The 19931-nt window shown below is 37.3% G+C and overlaps 2 protein-coding genes across 2 annotated transcripts; one reads left to right on the top strand and one right to left on the bottom strand.

Annotated features, from left to right (window-relative positions):
• The first annotated feature begins 1094 nt into the window (after positions 1-1094).
• Positions 1095-9048, top strand: LOC122043101 (dolichyl-diphosphooligosaccharide--protein glycosyltransferase subunit STT3B). Its single transcript, XM_042603571.1, has 6 exons — positions 1095-2142; positions 3668-4204; positions 5989-6443; positions 6617-6739; positions 8065-8124; positions 8886-9048. The coding sequence occupies exons 1-6, from the start codon at positions 1252-1254 to the stop codon at positions 9013-9015; spliced, it is 2196 nt and encodes a 731-aa protein (XP_042459505.1). The 5' UTR covers positions 1095-1251; the 3' UTR covers positions 9016-9048.
• A 591-nt stretch (positions 9049-9639) lies between these two features.
• On the bottom strand, positions 9640-15580 carry LOC122043102. The gene is made up of 3 exons (XM_042603572.1): positions 15219-15580; positions 14793-14926; positions 9640-10596 (listed from the first exon to the last, which is right to left on the bottom strand). Exons 1-3 carry the CDS (start codon positions 15390-15392, stop codon positions 9912-9914), a joined length of 993 nt encoding a protein of 330 aa, XP_042459506.1. The 5' UTR covers positions 15393-15580; the 3' UTR covers positions 9640-9911.
• Between the last annotated feature and the right edge of the window lie 4351 nt (positions 15581-19931).

The raw sequence follows: 19931 nt of genomic DNA, 5'->3' as shown, positions 1-19931 counted from the left end.
CAAACTCATTTCACTTATTCAACAATATTTATATTGTAGTAGTTATGATTTTATAACTGCTATAATTTTATAAAAAATAATAATCTCAGTTAGTTTCATTGACTATCTCTAGGGTGACTGATTCGGTCTCACGAAAGTTTTCCACCAGCCACCAGGATAAATCAGAAAATGCATGCGGCGGCCAGCTCAGAAGTCTAATATCCTTTGATTACACCCTTCATTTGAGGGAAAATTCTTACAAATACACTATAGTTGAGGTTCGAACTGCGGATATATGTAGGACAACTTGAATATCATACTACGACACTATGATCCCGAGGACAACTGCTATAATTTTATAGATACTACAACAAAGATTTATCTTATTTAATGATATTTACATTATATCAAATACGAAATGTAATTACTATATAAAAATCGTATTAACTATAATTTTATAGCTATTACAATATACACTCTATCTTACTCATACAATAATGTAAGAACAATCTACTAGTGGTGTTATTTTTCTGGAAGCGTCCTTTTAATTCAAAATAAAAGCAGCCGCTTTTGACGAATCTGGTAAAATAGAGCATTCTTTGATTTTTCCCAATAATTTAAGTTAAATTGTTCTATTTCATAACAATTATGATCAAAATTGTACTAGTTTTGCACATTTACAAGGACTTTTCTTTCAGATAAGGCACAAAATCACAGACTTTTCTTTCTAGACCGTCCATCTCAAACATTTCCTAATTTACCCGGGTCACGGATAAGCAATTTTATGAAACTGAACCGTTCAGGTTCGATGTTATGTCGTTCGACATGAAATTGTACTAGTTTTAACTAAATTATAAAAGATTGTTTTAATATATTAATATTTAATAAATTTAATTAAATTAGAGCGATTTTACTCAGTATTATAGCGTCCGAATCACGTGGGCCGAGCCTACAAACCAGATGTACCGGACACGGTCCAGTTTGGGCCCAATGCCCGGCTCGATTGGATTCAGTCAAGCCGGAGCATTTTCCGAACCAAAATCACCAATTCGGCACGTATCTCGGCGTTTCAAGCCAGGCCCCAAGCCACATAAAATCCCGCTTCGGGTCTTCTTCCCTGCCTCTTTTCCTCAAGTAGGCGACGTCACCGTCCATTTCCTCCTCGGATCAAAACCCTAGGGTTCTCCTCTCCATCGTAGATGAAATCTTAGATCGCCACGACCTCGATCCAGATCTCCTCTCCTCGCTTCCTCCTCCATTTCCTGCATCGCCATGGGCGCCAAGGCCGCCGAGAACGGCGCCAAATCCTCTTCTTCGGCCCCCTCTCCGCCTCCGCTCAAGGCTTTCTTCCGCCTCAAGACCAAGCAGCAGGAGCTCCTGATCCGCGTGGCCTCCCTCGCTCTCATCTACGTGCTCGCCTTCGCCGTTCGCCTCTTCAGCGTCCTCCGCTACGAGTCCATGATCCATGAGTTCGATCCCTACTTCAATTACCGCACCACCCTATTCCTCACCCGAAATGGCTTCTACGAGTTCTGGAACTGGTTCGACTCCGAGAGTTGGTACCCGCTCGGCCGGATCATCGGCGGCACGCTCTACCCGGGCCTCATGGTCACTGCCGCCCTCATCTACCGCCTCCTCCGCTTCCTCACCTTTGCCGTCCACATCCGCGAAGTCTGCGTCCTCACGGCGCCATTCTTCGCCTCCAACACGACCATCGTAGCCTACTTCTTTGGGAAGGAGATCTGGGACTCCGGAGCCGGACTGGTGGCCGCCGCGCTCATTGCCATCTGCCCCGGATACATCTCTAGGTCCGTCGCTGGGTCCTATGACAATGAGGGCGTCGCTATCTTTGCGCTGCTGTTCACTTTCTACTTGTTTGTCAAGGCGGTTAACACCGGATCCCTCGCTTGGGCTCTTGCATCTGCATTTGGGTACTTCTATATGGTGTCGGCGTGGGGAGGATACGTGTTTATTATCAACTTGATCCCTCTGTATGTTCTAGTCTTGCTGGTGACGGGTAGGTATTCGATGAGGCTCTATGTGGCTTATAATTGTATGTATATCCTTGGAATGCTCCTCGCCATGCAGATCAGGTTTGTGGGATTTCAGCATGTCCAGTCTGGAGAGCACATGGCGGCCATGGGAGTCTTCTTCTTGTTGCAGGTATGTCAGACCCTTTTCCCCCATTGTTTTGACTCCTTAAATGCAAACTAATTTAATGGTGGATTGTCTATAGAATGAATGTGGTTGAAGTTCCTAGTTCTCTTTGCATATGAACGTCCAAAGTTCTTGTCCCCCCTCCTAATATGAGCAGTGTTTAGAAAAAGTGATGAAATCTCAAAGCACTATGATCTGCTTCAATGATCCATATAGTTATATGGTAGCTTTCTAAAACCCTATTCCCTTATGAAGGAGATTGTTGGTAGGGTTGAAATGCTACTCAGTAATTTCACCTCAAAAAACTGGTTATAATGTAAAATAATAATAAAAAAAAAGGAGCTGATCAATGGAGCAGTTATGTATCTCATTATTTTATTGTGGTTTTATAAAAACATTGTAATCGATCATCATTTATTGCAAAGAAACCTTTGTGATTTCAGCTTAGAGACTGATAACCCGGTCTAGCATCTAGGCTGATGATAGTTGCTAATGACTACTTTAAAAGATCCAGCTTCCTTTCTCTATTCAATACAAACATTGTAAATCCATAAAAATATACAGCATGAATTTGTTTTCTTTTGCTGTGTCCATTATTAATTTTCATGGTTGGCATTATGTTCTTACACTTCTGATACATATTAGAAAGCTCCTTAAGATTGTATTCTCATATTTTATGCATGGTTCGTTTTCTGAAAGCAACTGAAGTATTCTTTTAATTATCAAGGATAACAATGAGAAAAATCTCAAAGTTGGTTGTAAAGTCTAATAGTTCATGTTAAACGAATTGCGCTGTATAGGATATAAACATGTTTGGTTTCACATCATGTTCCATTTGTAGAACTTTCAGGAAAGATACATTAGCTTAACCATGCTTCATGGTAATTTGGGCAACAAACATTGATTTCTCGTTCCCGTGACTGTATTAGTTCCAGAATGGAAGCTTTTATATCAGTTCCTTTTCTTCCTGGTTGAGTTGATGATTGTTATTGATAGTTGTTGGATGAGTAAGCCTAAAAAATGTGACAATATGTGTTAAGCATATCCCAACATATGAATTAAATCCTATTCGATATGATTGATGTAAAAGAGAGGTAATATGCCCGTTCGTGGGATACCGAATCTATTTATTTAGCATCATTTCATCATTAAACCTTTTTCTTTTTATGGCTTTTTTAGTTAACGTTTAAGATCCTGTTGATACAATTGTGTTTTTTAATGTGGTTTGTGTCTTTCTTTTAAATTTTCAATGTTCTAGAAATGGCTCTTTGTTTCTTTATGCTCTTAGATATTTATTCTCGACAACCAACACCGTAGATTTGATAATTTAGCTGGCCCTTTAAGTATCTTTTTTTATCTGATATATTTCTGTATACAGAGCTACTATGCTTTGTGATCGTAACCAAGCAATGCTTAGTCTGATGTAATGTATATGTTCTTTTTTGTATATAATACTATTCTATTTATGCCTGAGAATAAATGCTTAGCTGATATACTTCAATGGACCTGATATTCAGTTCTTTTTTTGTAGGTATTTTACTTTTTAGACTGGGTGAAGTACATGCTAAATGATAAGCAGTTATTCCAATCGTTCTTGCGAATTACTTTGACCTTTGCTATAAGTGTTGGTGCCCTTGCTCTTGGAATTGGCACTGCGAGTGGCTATATCTCTCCATGGACTGGCCGCTTTTATTCCTTGCTTGATCCGACATATGCAAAAGACCATATACCAATTATCGCCTCTGTTTCAGAGCATCAACCAACAGCATGGTCATCCTTCATGTTTGACTTCCACATTCTTCTTTTCCTTTTTCCAGCAGGCCTTTATTTCTGCTTCAAGCGCCTGTCAGATGCAACTATATTCATTGTCATGTATGGCCTGACAAGCATGTATTTTGCTGGAGTGATGGTGCGTTTGATCCTTGTAGCTGCACCGGCTGTCTGCCTTATTAGTGCTATAGCGATCTCGGCAACGGTAAAAAATCTAACATCTTTGATACGCACAAAAGGCAAGGCACCTCTGGCAGTTTCTGGAAAAGGGTCATCTAGCTTGAAGGCATCAGCTAAGGTAACGTTTTCCATATGTGTATATCCTGCAATGCATCTTCCATTTTGTTTACCTTTAAGGAATGATTAAATTGCACCTTGGTTAGAGAGTTGTTAGTTGATGAAATTGTTGTTTAAACTTCAAAAGGCATTTATGTCTTTCTAGTCCCAGTCTCCATGAAATAAGCGAATTACACATATATCACCACTCTAATTATTTACAACTAATTGTGTCTGCTGTGGTTATCTAAACAATTTTCTTTCTTTCTCTGCTTAGATAGTTTATATTTCCATTCCTACATGATGCAGACATCAAGTATTAAGATTCCATGTTACTCGGACTTGGTTGTGAATATCTAATAAGAGAATGAATCTAGACATTGGATATGAATAAATGCCGGTGCTACCCAGGTGACTCATAGCCATGGATCAGAAATAATATGATTATTACCCATGCAATCAAGAATTTTGACCTACCTTTACTTTAACCATTATATAAATTTTAAGAATTGCATGAGGCCAAGCAGGATAAATCTCAGGAACACAAAAAATATATTATTTGAGTAAAAAAAGAGTATCTTGTAGATCTATGATGAAATCCATAAGCGGGATAAAAGGAGTTACTTGGCCAAGAAAATATTCTTGCCAATTATTAGTTTCTTCTAACACTATCTCTTTACATGCAACTAGAACTGATTCTAATTATCTGAGAATGTTTAACAACCATAGTTGTTAAAAGCGAGCGCTTTGCTCACTTAAGCTCGAAGCGCAGCGAGGCACAAGCCTTGCGCTTCAGAAGCCTCGAAAGCGCAGAGGCACAAGCCTTGCACTTCAGAAGTCTCGAAAGTGCAGAGGCACAAGCCTTGGCTTCAGAGACCTCGAAAGCGCACGAGGTCGTTGAAGCACATGCTTCGCTGCACTTTGCGCAAAAGCACAAGCGTTCGCTTTTGCGTGAAGCGCAGATTTTTTTTTTTTTACGCTTCTCGTCACGCTTTCGGCGTCCTAGAGGCATTGGCGGTGCCAAAGGCATTTCGCGATGCTTCTGGCGGCGCCAAAGGCGTATAGAATACTCGTTCTTTTTTTTTTATTCGGTAATCGACCCAATTTTTTTTAGGAAAAGATTGGGCCGACTTTAATTGCAATCAATTAGGAGAACAAATAGGAATTACTAAATTATGCACACTTAACTTTTCTCTTTATCTAACTTATCTACTAGCTCGACACTTGCGGCATCTCAGTGGCGTCACTATGCTCGCAGTCACTATAGCACCGTGACAATCGTGAGAGTGGATTTAATTAATTCAATCAATTCCTAATTTAAATGGGATACTTCAAATAGACTTTTATAAATTATAATTAAATTATCCCAATAATTTTTTTAAAAAATATATTTAAAATTAAAATTTTAAATTGATTTTATTAATTCATATAAATCAGATTCATATTCTAAAAATTTCTAAATTCCCCTTACTGGTATCCAAAGGAAATGTTTCTCTCCATTCCCCTAGCCCTACTTCGTTCTCATCTCTCTTCCTTTCTCTTCTTTTCACTTGCTAGTTAGTGGTATTTAAACAAGACCAGGAGTTCGTGATAATAAAATACTTGTGCACAAGTACATAACTTAACTTCTTGATATTTGTAAAATTTACTTAATTGTTTGAACTGCATATAAATTCTTGTTCTGTGGTTCTGAGTAGTCCTAGTTACTTCTTTCTAGTCCATTCCATAATTTTGTTTTTTCAGTTGCAGTTAACAACTGAAATTAATTATTGTAAATATTTTCTTTTTTTGTGTGTGTGCTGGCAGGCATCAGCAGATCAGTCCCTTCCATTCCAGCACAATTGCGCTATTGCTCTGCTTGTTGGTGCTTTTTATTTGCTTAGCAGATATGCTATTCATTGCACTTGGGTTACATCTGAAGCATACTCTTCTCCTTCTATTGTCTTGGCTGCTAGGGGTGCCCATGGTGGTAGGGTTATATTTGATGATTATAGGGAGGCCTATTATTGGCTTAGGCAAAATACTCCTGCTGATGCTAAAGTAATGTCTTGGTGGGACTACGGTTACCAGATAACTGCAATGGGAAATAGGACTGTTATTGTGGATAATAACACCTGGAATAATACACATATTGCCACTGTTGGACGGGCAATGTCATCATATGAGCCTGAAGCGTATGAAATAATGCAGTCATTGGATGTAGATTATGTGCTTGTTGTATTTGGGGGTCTTACTGGGTATTCCTCTGATGATATTAACAAGTAAGCTTGCTTAGACATACAATCAGCTTTGCCATTAGCATAAATTATTTGGGTTCATCTTTAATTTTTTCCTCCCTCTTTTGTCATACATGGACCAATGTATACGAGTAACCTTGGTGTTGGTGTTTTGTGCTAACATACAAATTATTTTTATGTTTGGTTCAATTCTACAGATTTCTTTGGATGGTTCGTATTGGTGGTGGGGTTTTTCCTGTAATAAAAGAACCAGATTATCTAGTGAATGGTGAATATCGTGTCGACAAGGGAGCAGCACCAAAAATGTTGAACTGTCTCATGTAAGTTGTTCCTCAAGATGATTGGATTATTTCACTATCATAAAAATATTTTTCTTTCTAAGCACTCTTTGCAGGTCTTCAACCATTAATATAACGTTAATGTTAGTCTGGAAGCTATTCTGGTTTTCAGAGAATTTGAATGCATACTGCAATCAAGATTTTTTAGCAATTGAAACCGTTGCTTGGTCAAAATACAGCATCACCACATATTTAGTGTCATTGTAGGCCAATTAATGCCTTAGTTCTGCAGATACTGTTTATGCCTGACCTTAATCTAAACTGAAGAAACTTTGAGGGCAAGTCTTAGTTTGATCCAATTTTAGGACAACCATAATGCATTGGAACTCCCATTGTAGGACATATCATCTTTTTCAGAGTGACAAGATTTCTGTCATTCTGACAGTGATTTTGCTTCATAGAGACTCAGATACAAGTCTGTTACTTTTATTACCTTCGATTTTTCATACTACAAAAGTATCATCTTCCTGCACAATGGGTTACATAGATCGAATATGAATTTGTAGCATTACATTGTGTAGTTTTCAGATACAAGTTTACCATTTTTATCATACAACAAATAAATGCTCCTCTTCTTGTGGCGTGGATAACATTAAGCAAATGTGAATTTATGTTTCATTATAGGGTATTTCTTCCTTCCACCCTGGGCACACTTGCTGTTATAGAAAAATACAACACATTATTTGATATAAGCATTACATGCATGATTAAAGTGACTAACTATAAATTTGCAAACTTGCAAAAATGGTAGTCAATGTTACATACAAAGTCAACAAGATGGTATATCTGTTAGAAGGAAAAGATTCCCACTCGTGTCTATAGATTTTGTCTAGAAACCTTTGGCATGGCTATCACCCCCATCAAGTTGGGATCGGAATCATTAGTTTTAATTTGATGTGGATATCCACTCCTTTTCTTTTTGGAGCTGTGTGGCTATGCATACAAAATCAACAATTAGGTCCTGTTAGAAAGCATGCTGTAGAAGAAAAACGAGTCTTGGTTTGGTGTCAAAACTTGTCGTATGACTATTTCATCAGGGAGCTGTATATTGGAATGTGGATATTCACTTCTTCCATTTCAAGTTTTTGCAAATGTCATGGACTCATGACTCATGCCACCTACCTGGCTGTGTACACAAAACTGAGCAACTTTTTCCTATAATTTATCATTTTTGAATGAATTCTAAGATTTGTTTTCTCGGAAGATCGACTCAGCTCTATTTATATTCTGACTTAATGTTGAGATAAAATAAATCATGCTGTTGGTTTTATGTTTTGTTACTAAAATTTATCTTTCTTAATGACCAGGTACAAGCTCGCGTATTACCGATTTGGGGAGATGACTACTGAATATGGGAAGCCCACTGGGTAAGTTGTTTTCATTGGTGCACATCCTCGACAATATTTTCTTGTTTTTGATCCAAATGACGAAACAGCGTGTATGCCTTTCCCCTTCTGTATTTTCTTAACACCAACCGTGTCTCACCTTTGATTTATGACTCTTAATCTATTCTCTCCGTACTCATGTATGATATCAACACTCTTAGCGTAGTTCAAGTGTGTTGATCATGTGAAAATTTTTTATATAGCTGTCAGACATTTGAATTTGCACCAGTGTCAAGTACTGGTCATATTCAGCCTTAGAGAACGTAGTCACTCATTAGCACCACAGATTTTCCTCTGCCTTTGCATTAAAAGATGCCATCTAAATTTCCCACCCTTCTATGCCGTTGCTGCTGCACGTTCACAAAACAGCTCTTTGCTCACTGATGTTGCTGCACATGTGGCTTTCTTCTTCCTTCCCAAACGTGGAGGTCAACTTCTCACCATCTCCTTCTGCTTCCCTGCTTTCGGTTTCATCAGTTTGCTTAGAATTGTCTTGCCCTTCCAAATTCTCATTGGCAAGCTAGTTGCTATCTCCTCGCCTCACAATCTGGCACTTATTTGCAAATAACATGACTGTTAAATTTTAATCTGCATGGAAATCTTCAATTGTACTTAATCCAGTCCCAATCAACTGTTGTTTGAAATTTTCTTTAAAAATATGGTTTTGTCCAAATATATTTCTTTTCACTCTAGACGATGCTAACCTTGCACTCGTCTAACCATGAATAATTTCTTAATGTAAGGTACGACCGTGCCCGAGGAGTCGAAATTGGAAACAAGGACATCAAACTCGAATACCTAGAAGAGGCATTCACAACATCAAACTGGATTATTCGTATCTACAAAGTCAAGCCTCCCAAGAACCGATGGTGAGGTACCGTCTTTCTGAATACCAACCATCTACTTGTTGGGGAAAAAAAAGGAGAAAGAAACATTGAATCAGACAAAATTTCAAGATATGCTGCCACTATGCTGACGGAAGGGTAAACTTAGTATAGCAAACCAGAGATTTGATCAACTGCGGGGTTATTCAGGGCGTGAGTATTTATCATTAGTATTCTTAGATGGATAGCTTATTCGAGTTTAAAGATTTTTCGTGTCCGAATTTTGTTTCAAGGATAACTTAAAATTGTCGTTAGACCATCCTTTTAGATGTTTGTGATTGCGAACCATACCTCTGGAATCTTGCAATAAAATTGGAGCTGTTTGTGGATGCTCATGATACAATTAAAGATGCTGGGCAACAGGCATGTTCAAATTTTCATGCCAAGTTTAATCTCCCGACTTAATCCAATGCCCTTATCGATTTGTATGCACTGCACTCTTTGTCAGTCCTGCTCGACCTTCTCAACCTCATCGGTGTCGGTCATTCAACCTTGTTATCACAAGTTGCTCATCGCCTCATCAACCTTGCACTTCACCATGGCTTTGCACATCACTTGCACCTTGTCTTCTATTAGCCACTTGTGAAAAAACAGGAAGATACAACTCACATATACAACCTTTTTCCTTTGGTTTTCAATTCAGTAAAATATTTGTACTAGAGGAAAAAGGAATTATTATCCCATATCTACATCCTTAACATTTAATATTTTCCAAAAAATACTGTATGATTTTGATTGATTAAATTTATTATTCCTCTTAGTTAGAGAGGTGTACAACAACAACCTATATTATCAAAAATATAACAATAGATAAAGACATCAAAACAATTCACATAATATGTTCCATCTCCAATGTGACAGTGCACCACTAAGGAGATTTATGTGTCAATCTAGAGCAGCTTTGCTCCTCCAGACTGAGATTTGTTTAGGCAAAGCAGAGAAAATTGGCCTTGTCACAGAATCAGGTTTCAGTGTCCATTTAGAGTAAGTCCAAATCGAGTTGTCGTTTTCTGAGTCTTGCAAACTGGAGTTGCTAGAAGACTTCCTTACAGTCAGAAGACTGTTTGTTAGAGATGTTTCTTCTGTTAGAGTTGTGTTTTGCTTCACTGGCTCAGGATCGATCAAACTTGCCAACAAAGACCTTGGAGCTAAGCCTCTTCGAATCCTAGTTACTAAGCCCTTATCGTCGTCCTCGATTGCTGCCTCAGGAGTGATCAAAGGATCATTGTCAGTTTTCTGCCGGCGCCTGACTGACTTATCCATCGTCAATTTCTCACCATCACTAGCATCTCCAGATTTATCAAGCAGCAAGGCCTGCTCAAGGTCATTATCTGAGCGGTGGCTTCTGAGTTGTGTAGTAGAAGCTGGTGCTGATTTCAAAAGCGATTCATTCTCAAGGTTCGGTGAGCTGCAGGCTCGGTAAACAGTCATCATTTCTGTACCTTCAGGCGTAGATCTGCTTTTATGTTGTGTAAGACCATAATATCTCTGTAACGTACTCATGGCCGACGAGGTTATGAAACTTCCATCAGATTTCAACTTGGCCGATTGGAAAGAATCTAGTACATCTCTGCACGGTGTCCAATTGCAACCACCTTATCAGTACAATAGATTTTAGGCAGATGCTATCAAGAACAAATAAGCAATTTTTCAAGCAAAGAGTTCTACATGCCGAGCTATTGGAGAAACAGAAAAGTACCTAGTGGTCGATTATGTTTTACCAAATTCTCTTCGTTGTTTTAAAATTTCAAAAATCTAGTCGCGGATACAATTCATGCATCGGCTTGACTACTTCGAAATTTATGTTGATATTTGAATGCTCTCATTATGAACATGGAAGTTACTCAATGCGAAAGAATTCTATCCTAGATGCATGGCTAGCTCTCTTCCACTCTTGAAAAAATAGATGATAATGATTCATGACAAGCATGCGACACTGCTCATATTGAGGCGAAAACTTTTAGCTTTGAAAGAACACGCAGGCATATGAGATGAAACTAAAACAACCTTAGCATCATTGTTATATGTGAAAGTTGTGTAATCGTTTTAGATATTATGTCATTTATTGGATAAATGAAATTCACTATTTGAGTGCACATTTCTTATGTGTATAATTGAATTTAAACTCATTTGCTGAATATCCGTAATATGATTCATAGCATAAGAAAATTTGTGATTGGATCACAACTAGTGAACATTTCTACATGTGCAATTATAAATGTATTAAAATAGTCTTTAGTCGTTGAATTGATAAGTTTAGGCATCATTGATTCTGTGAGACTAACACGTGTTATACTTTTTGGTCTAACCATGCAGTTATTGCTTATTGGCTGGAGACATTAAGATGTCGAGAGTTAAACGTGGATGTTAGTTATGATAATTAGTTCATTGGAGTAATCTACTATAAGACTTCATATGATTCTCTACATATATAGATATCTCATTGCAGCTCGAATGCAAATTTTCTGTGATTTAAGGTATTCAAGTCACCTTGGTCATTGAGACTTATACTTTGACATTTTAAGTAAACATCTCCATAGAGGTGTGGACTTGAAATGATTGGGTATAAGTCAAAGTGCTCGAATGTATTTGGATAGCCCACAAATGATTCACCGCTCCTTGCAAGGAGATGTATATCCTATGGCCACTTATCAGGAATATTGCTCAAGGTTTTTGGTCAAAGCATCACATATTAAGAGTATTGTGTTGGTGCAGATTGCACTAACAGTCTAACTCAGGTTTTGATGAATGTCAAGGAAGTTAAGTTAGGTATTTTGTGATCTAATTGTTTTACCGAGTGTGCAGGAATTAACAAGTTCGAAGGACCGGACACCAGGCTGAAATCCAATTAGGTCTGCGGGACTGAATAGTTGGTGCGAAGTCCAAATAGGTCAACAAGCCGACCGAATATCTAGCAGGAAGACAAATTGGGTCCGCGGGACCGGACAACCGGTAGAAGTTCAGTTAGGTCTACAGACCGGACAACTGGCATGAAGACTTGGTGGGTCAAGAGGCTAGTCAACCAACAGTAAATTGGTAAGTAAAGGTAAGTTACTGGAGGAGAGTGATTAAGTAAGATCGCGTTCCGATTGAGGGACAGTAAGCATTGGTCCAGGTTAGGTCCATTTTGGATCCCTAATCTGAGACCTTGACTAATTCCTAATCCTGGGAGGACAGTGAGCTAATTACTACTTATTATCACTGTGCTAATTTTGTTTTACAGATTAAATGTTTTAGATTTGGACTAACACAACTTGCAGGGCAAAAGGAGCAAAAAGCCTTTGGATGAATAATACCCGAAGGCGCCTTTAAACATTGGAAGGTACCTTCGCACTGTTCATGGAAGGCGCCTTCAATGACTTGAATGCGCCTTTGAAGAGATAAATTTTGGACCTCGTCGCAGATAAGATATAGCAAAGTTGGGATCAAATTTACCATGTTGAAGACGCCTTCCATAGCCATGGAAGGCGCCTTCCATGCCCTATTTAAGGCAGTATCGTTCAAGCTTAAAAAAATAACTGTTATACGAGTTATTACACGTCTATTTGAGGTTCCGATTGCTCCAACTTCCTGCTGCGACTCTACTGTGAAGCTGCTGAGCCTGACAATTGCTCTAAGGACTTCCGATCGCGGCAGACAGATCGACATCGACACTCGTGCGTTCTCACGTCAATCCCTACGTGTCGGTAACAAAGTCATTTTTGTAAACGAAAAGTGTAGTCTGTTACACTTTTCCAATCTCTTTGTACTTGATCTCCTCTTCCGGAGGTACCGGAGTGGATTGATTACCCATCGATAGGTCCGCGGGACCTGGGTCTTGGAGTAGGAGTCGTTGAAGACTCCGAACCAAGTAAACCGCTTGTGTTCGTAATGTTTTTCATTTGTCTATTCTTTTATTTCACTGCGTTCGTACTTTAATTTGAAAATCGAAAAGAACGAGATTTTCAAAACCGCGTAATTCACCTTCCTTCTCATGTGCGACTCAATCCAACATATTGTACTCTTGGACACATGTACAAGTAATTTGAATCCACAGGACGAGGAAGTATTACTTGGGCTAGGTGTGACGTAGTCAGCCTAGTAGGGATTCACGCATAGGCTATGTCATGAACCAATTGGGTATAAGACGGGTGAAAGGAACGAGACACGACTAACTATAGCTGTTGAAAGGTTCAGAAGTAGTTCTGGAATCAACCGTTTGATTTTCCAATTAATTAAGGATCATGATGTACCACTAGGTGTCACTCATTATCGACCCATAATGGATGACCAACTTAATCAGGAATTTATTGGGTCACACGCACTACAAGTTTATCCAAATGACTTAAAATAAGTTTGAGAATTAAATTCTCAGATTGAGAGAGATTAAGTTTGATTGGACTAAACGAAGGAAAAAAAATGAAAACAGTTTGATGTAACAGAAGCGCGGATGGACTATGTCTATTGTAGGCGATGATTCATTATGATTTCATAATAAATCAAAAGAATTTGATTTAATTATGAATCAAGATAGTTTAATTTTGAACAGAACTTAATCTTAATCGTAATGATTCTGATTTACTTTGCAAGATAACTTACTTCCCAAGTCACGTAGAGGTGGATAAATATGATTTGATCTTGGAGAGAAAAAATTACTAAAAATTGTTTTAGGAATTCTATGCTCCTCGTCCCTCTCCGCTTCTCGCCGCCGACGCCCGCCCACAACCCACGTTTGCGTGGACAAGCAACTCAAGCAATTCACGTTACTCGGATGAGTTGCAGCTGTTCATGTTGCTGTGAGCAACTTGAACAGCAAGTTGCTGTTGAGGATGAGTTGCATTGGCAAGCAACTCAAGTTGCTTGGTGTTGCTTGAATTGCTCGGTGTCACTATCCAATTGGAACGTGAGCTGCGAAGCAACTCACGTTGCTTTGTATTGTTGACCAATTGGAGCGTGAAGATGTTAACGTTGATGGCCAAGCAATTGAAGCAAGGGCAATTCACGTTTTACAACGTGAACAGCAATCAAGTTCGGGTTCCGGCCAATTTTCCTCGCTATCCGAGGGGTTGTTCCGGCGATTTAGTTGACCATCCAACTTGTTTCGTACCGCCAGTTACGTGATCCTTTTCTCGGATCGTTCCGTTTCTCCACTTTAGTTAGTACCGACACGGAGACTTAACTCGGCTTTGAAAGTCATCTAAACAAAAGCTCAACGTGGATACGAATAGAGACGAGACTTCCGAGTGTCGCTTGGTTGATTCCAATTCCACTCTACATTGATCAACAACTTCGTTGATTCTGATGGAGACTAACCTTGCGAGGCTAACAAATGCTATATACAAGGTTCGATCACGAACTGTCAAGTATACCTAGAGTATTTTACTTTCCGTAAAATTTTAATTATATGATCATCTCTAGCCGTATTGTATCCTTGTATGTGTGCGGTGTGTTATAATAATTAAAAATTATTATATTTTTATTTCCACCGTGCATATTTTTGAAACGTATTTTAGCACACACCACGCGACCACACCATAACCCGACAGTTATAACCTCTATACTTGCAAGACTCATTTCTGAATAGGAAACTAAAGCTACTACGGTTATCAACGAAAAGCATGCGATTTTCGCTGTTTTCTTAATGGATATTCTACTGCGGAACGATTACCGGATAATGGACGATATGCATATATCGACTCCATGGAAACATGTAAATTCTTCCTTACTATCATTTCTAGCTATCTAAACAGTAATTTGCTTCATTACTAATGTTCATTCAGTCAGTACCTGTCATCAACCAAAGCTTTAGATTGGATGGGAGAAGGCGGTGGATGCCTTCCGCGAAGAGGAATAAGCAATGATTTGTGCGCGAACATTTGAAGATCCGTCGATAGGCCATTAATTCGCTTGATATCTGCAACCTTCTCATGAACAAAAGAGATCGATCTCAGTAGCTAACCATGGAAATTTTGCTGATAGAAAACATCAAAATCTTGCACATACAGATAAAAGAACAGTTAGATGATCTACATAAAAGAAAATCTTTGAGCATGAACTACTGCATAATGCTTGATCAATCTATCAATATCAGTTCTTTTTGGCAAAATCAATGAAAAGAGGGGATTTTTCTTTGCTGTAGACAACTTCCAAGCCAATGCAATTTATGCAAACACATTAGATCGCTATTTGGTGAAGAAAGAAGATCCAAATTACCTCCACACCGTACTTTATGGCGACGCCTGCAAGCGTGTCCAACTTGGATACATTGTGCTCGATGTACTTCGAGCCAGAAGCAGAAGAACACGAGGAAGAAGGGGAAGCAGAACAGATCGCAGACGCAGGAAGAGCAAAAGCATCATTCTTTCGCTCTTGCGAAAGAGATGCCATAGCTATCGGCCTCTTCGATTGCAGACGCCGCGAAGGGGAGGAGGGAATCGGAAGAAATGGAATTCGAATTCGTACCCGCACAGATGGGTAGATCTCGAGCTGCAGACCGAGATCTCGTGGAATCGCCCAGCAGATTGCGCTCGACGGCTCGCCGATTTCGATTGAAGGAAGAGGATTGAAGGAAGAGGATCCCCTTTTGTGGAAGGGCAAGTGCTTTAGTAAAGGTAGCGGCTCGGGAGCAGCCAAGGCAGTTGGGTGACACGCGGCGCTTTCTGGGTGGGTTTCTAAGAAGGTTTCGGTCTGTCGGCATGGGAAAAGGATGTTACGTGGCGAAATCTCAGTGGGCTTCTAAGGACATTCTTGCTTTGTGGTCTTGCAGTGATGAGATGCTCAAGTTACTTTCCGACAGTTGTGGCCGTACTGTTGATAGGGGAAGTTTCATTTAGGCCCCTTTAGTTTCCGTTTTTCTTTATTAAAAGGGAAAGTTTCATCTAGATCCCTTTAATTTTTAAAACAAAAATTATAAAATTTATATGCTCACTCGATCACTAACATTCCTATTCCACTTACTAAGCCAATTTATATGTCGACTCTTCACTCCTATGAATCACTCACATGATCACATCTTTTCTTCATCTAGGTCCTTGAATACATTCGCGATGTTTTTCGCTTACTAATATGATCCAAGTCACCACGACAATTATTTCCGTGACTACACTCAATGTTTTCATGATCTAACCCAACCCATGAAGTGTTAGGGGAAAAAAGTCACAAGACCAAGGTGTGGGCTAAGCCCAAAATCAAGTTATTGGGCTCACTCGATGCCCATATAAGTTATTGGGCCAAGGCCCATATAAGAAGTAGAGGTTTCTTCACCTTCACATTTTAAGGAGTCGTCTCTTCTTACCCATAATTGCTCGGTCTAATGGCGAGCTAGTTAGGTTTAAAGGATTATCAAACAAATAAGAGATTGAATCTACATAATTGTATTATTTTTTAAAGCAATGAACACGAGAAATAGTCTCGAATTCACATCACCTTTAGGCTCAAACATGATTGCTCATCCTTGCCCCTAGGGTGTAACCGAGCTGGTAATCATGTGACAGATTTGCAGCATGATTGCTCATCATTGTGGCAATGAATAAACAACTTAATTAAAAATCTAGTGATTACTTTAATTGTACTCCTACATATAGATCACCACATCTCTTCATCATGATATCACAGAGAAAGTAATTTCATTTCGTGCCATTTCATTTCATTTCATTTCATTTTGTAGTGTGCTCTACATGTCATGCTATATGCTTTCTTATCCCCAAATATTAAACAAACTTATATAATATGATTCTCAAATGAGGTTCATTGCACTTTGCTTTCCACAAGTAGTTGTCACTACAAAGTAGGAAGGAGACTTTATTAGTGCCAACATTAAATAGAATCTATTTGTATTTAACTATTTGTAGGTGTAGTAGGGTCGAAGGAAAGATGATAGAGTAATCATGATGATGTCGAACTCACTACCTTGGCTTACCTAAGAGATTCTTTAAGGGAAGGAATTAGGTCTCGACGAGATCATACTTGTCTTACCTAGGTGAAGAGGATTCTATCTTTGTGGCAACGGAGTTACGAGAGTTTAGACATGATTCGACAACAATTTGAGTGACATCTAGCAATACTGATAGTTGATGAAACACTTGATGAGGATTGCCGACTATTGGAAAAGATGATCAATGATAAAGTTATTTTGGTAAAAGTTTATTACCTCTTCTCTTGCTCGAAAAGACAAAGGTAAGCAAATAAGAATGCTTTCCTCTCCTAGCTCTCTATATATAAAGTAAACAATGGTTTAGTTTTTTATCTTTCAAGAATATGACCTACATAAGATTCCACTGACTTTATTAATTAATTAATTTGATGTTTTAACTAAAATCTACAGGGATTAACATGTATTAGTCGCCCTCGGGATTACGGTGCAACAGTTAAGTCTTATAAGTAGTTAATCAGATATTTAAAGTTCGAATCCAGCTGTGGCGCATTGCAAGAATTTTTTTCCAGTGAGACGGTAAATCTAAGAACACTGGTCGCTTGAATGAGCCTTTGTGAGTGCTTCCCGATTTATCTTGATGGACGGTGAAAAATTTTTGTGGGGCGAGACCAGTCACTTCTAGGATTAGTCTATTCGAAAAGCTAGATAACTGGATTAAAAAAAACATGTATTAGTCTAAGGGTAAAAGAACTACAGAACAATGTCCAACAAAGATGATGAACTATGCCTATCAATAAAACTCTTATCAAACTTCTAAATAACCAAAGAAGCTCTCAAAATGAACTAACAAATAAATTCACTAATCAACCAAACAATTTTAACAATAGAAAAATTTCAAACAATCAAATAAATTTAAATTAACAGTTCGATAAATCAAACTAAATTTGAATAACCGTTTCAATTGTTTGGTTCATCTTAAGTTCAAACTCAATATTTTATCAAACAAGTTTAAACAAGATAAAACTTCATATCGTATCACTTTGGTACTAAATATCCTACCACTAATAGTACTTCACATAATCAAGTCGAATCAAATCATTATCAGATTATCATCTTTAAGATGATCCTCTCAATGAAATCTTTGTTCCCTTACAACAAAATTGCTAAAAGTCCTACTCCTACAGCAACTGAAAAGTGGAGAATAATGTAAATCAAGTCCCACTAAGTTGACATATCTTTCCCTTGAGATCTTTTATCTCTCGTGCATAATCTAATTAAGATTTGACTTTATTAATCTTAATTAGATATGAGAGAGAGAGTATTATTTTAATGATAAATGATATTGCATTAATCTCCTTGGATTCATGTAAGTAAACTCCCATTGGTGTTCAAAAGATTGGATTCATGTAAGTGTGAGACGTATCTGGCATGACCTACCATCGGCTAGGGTTAGGGTATTTTATGCCAGCCCAATTAGGTCTTTGGGTCAAGTTGAACTCATGCATGACATGAACGTAAACTAGGCACGATCCGTATGCAGACCTATAGGTGACATTCGTGTCGGGCCACCCATAATTCAACCTAGTTTGAGCCACATGACCCACATCTGACATATAATCCAATAGAGCTATTGAGTCGTTTTGCATTGTATACCAAGTTCAATCCACCCTACATATTAAAAATAAATAAATATATAATAGTCTGAATAAATAAATTATTTTTATGGGTTTAATATATATAGAGCTTTAATACTTCTTTAATCTTTTCATAATTTATTTTTATGGGTTTTTAATATCTTAGGAAAGAAAAGACCGATGAAACTCTTATATCATACAAGACACTTATTCATCATGTCAAATATAATCCATTTAGAGTGTGTGAGACTATTCTGAAAGGATTTAAATAATTTATTAAATTAAACAAACAAGTTTGAACATATATGTATATATGTTTAGTTAATTAATGTTCATAAATAATATTCATAAATCATATTTATTAATAAAATTCTTATAATTAAATCTACTAAATAAATAAATAAAGAAACTTTAAAAATAAATAAACAAATTTGAATTATCAAATTCAATTACTAATCAAATAAATAATAGTTTTAAATAATCATATAAATTTGAATTGGGAGTTTAATAATATTTAAAAGAATCAACTTCAAGTCAAACTTAAATCAAATTCAAACTTATAAAAAATGAATTAAATCAAATTTGATCAATGATTCTAGTGACTTGATTTATTTTAAATTTAATTTAATTTAATCCTTTTACCATATCAAATAAGCTTAAACATAAACCAAATGTTTGATTTAATTACAGTTCATTACCCAACTCATATTTATAACATGTCATGAGTCCCCTACAAGGAAAATTATCCTTTGTGATTGGGATCCTGCTGTACTGTTTTATTCCTTTCCAATGGGTCCCATCTCTGTCTAAAGACAAACAAAATGGCTTGTCAAATAATTTCACTTTTTTTTTTCTCTCTTCTAAATTTTAAATTGCTGAAAAATATAATATTTAAGTGCATAATAATTTGTTCAGAAAATTTTTAAAAAAAATCTAAAGAAAATATTATTTCTCAATAATAAAAACCCCCTAAGAATCTTATGAAATGGTAAACAGCTAAGCAAAACTCAAGATCCCTTGTCCTCCTTTGCAAATAATATGTTTTTTTGATAAATAGTATTTAAATAATTTAATTATTAAATCATTGCAATAAATTAGACCTAGCTATGATTTAAATATCTTTTAGATTATTTAACATTTTAGAAAAGTTGTATTTATATTTAAGAGTGTATAATTGAGGAATATTTGAGGAATTGACATCTCAAATCTCCATATCTACAATGATTCCCCATCACTAATATATGCCTCAAATTCCAGGTCACCTCATAATTCCACCTCGTGATATTATTTTTATCCTTTATTTATTTATTTATTTATTTATTTTATAAATTCATTGCACAATAAACATTTAAAACCTTTTTATTTTGATAATATAGAGTATTCCCCAACTAATCCTAAAGATAAGCGGCTACATTCTAT

This window comes from Zingiber officinale, chromosome 2A (assembly GCF_018446385.1).
Source record: "Zingiber officinale cultivar Zhangliang chromosome 2A, Zo_v1.1, whole genome shotgun sequence".
In the NCBI taxonomy this organism is placed as follows: Eukaryota; Viridiplantae; Streptophyta; class Magnoliopsida; order Zingiberales; family Zingiberaceae; genus Zingiber; species Zingiber officinale.
This window is presented reverse-complemented; position numbering and strand designations above follow the sequence as displayed.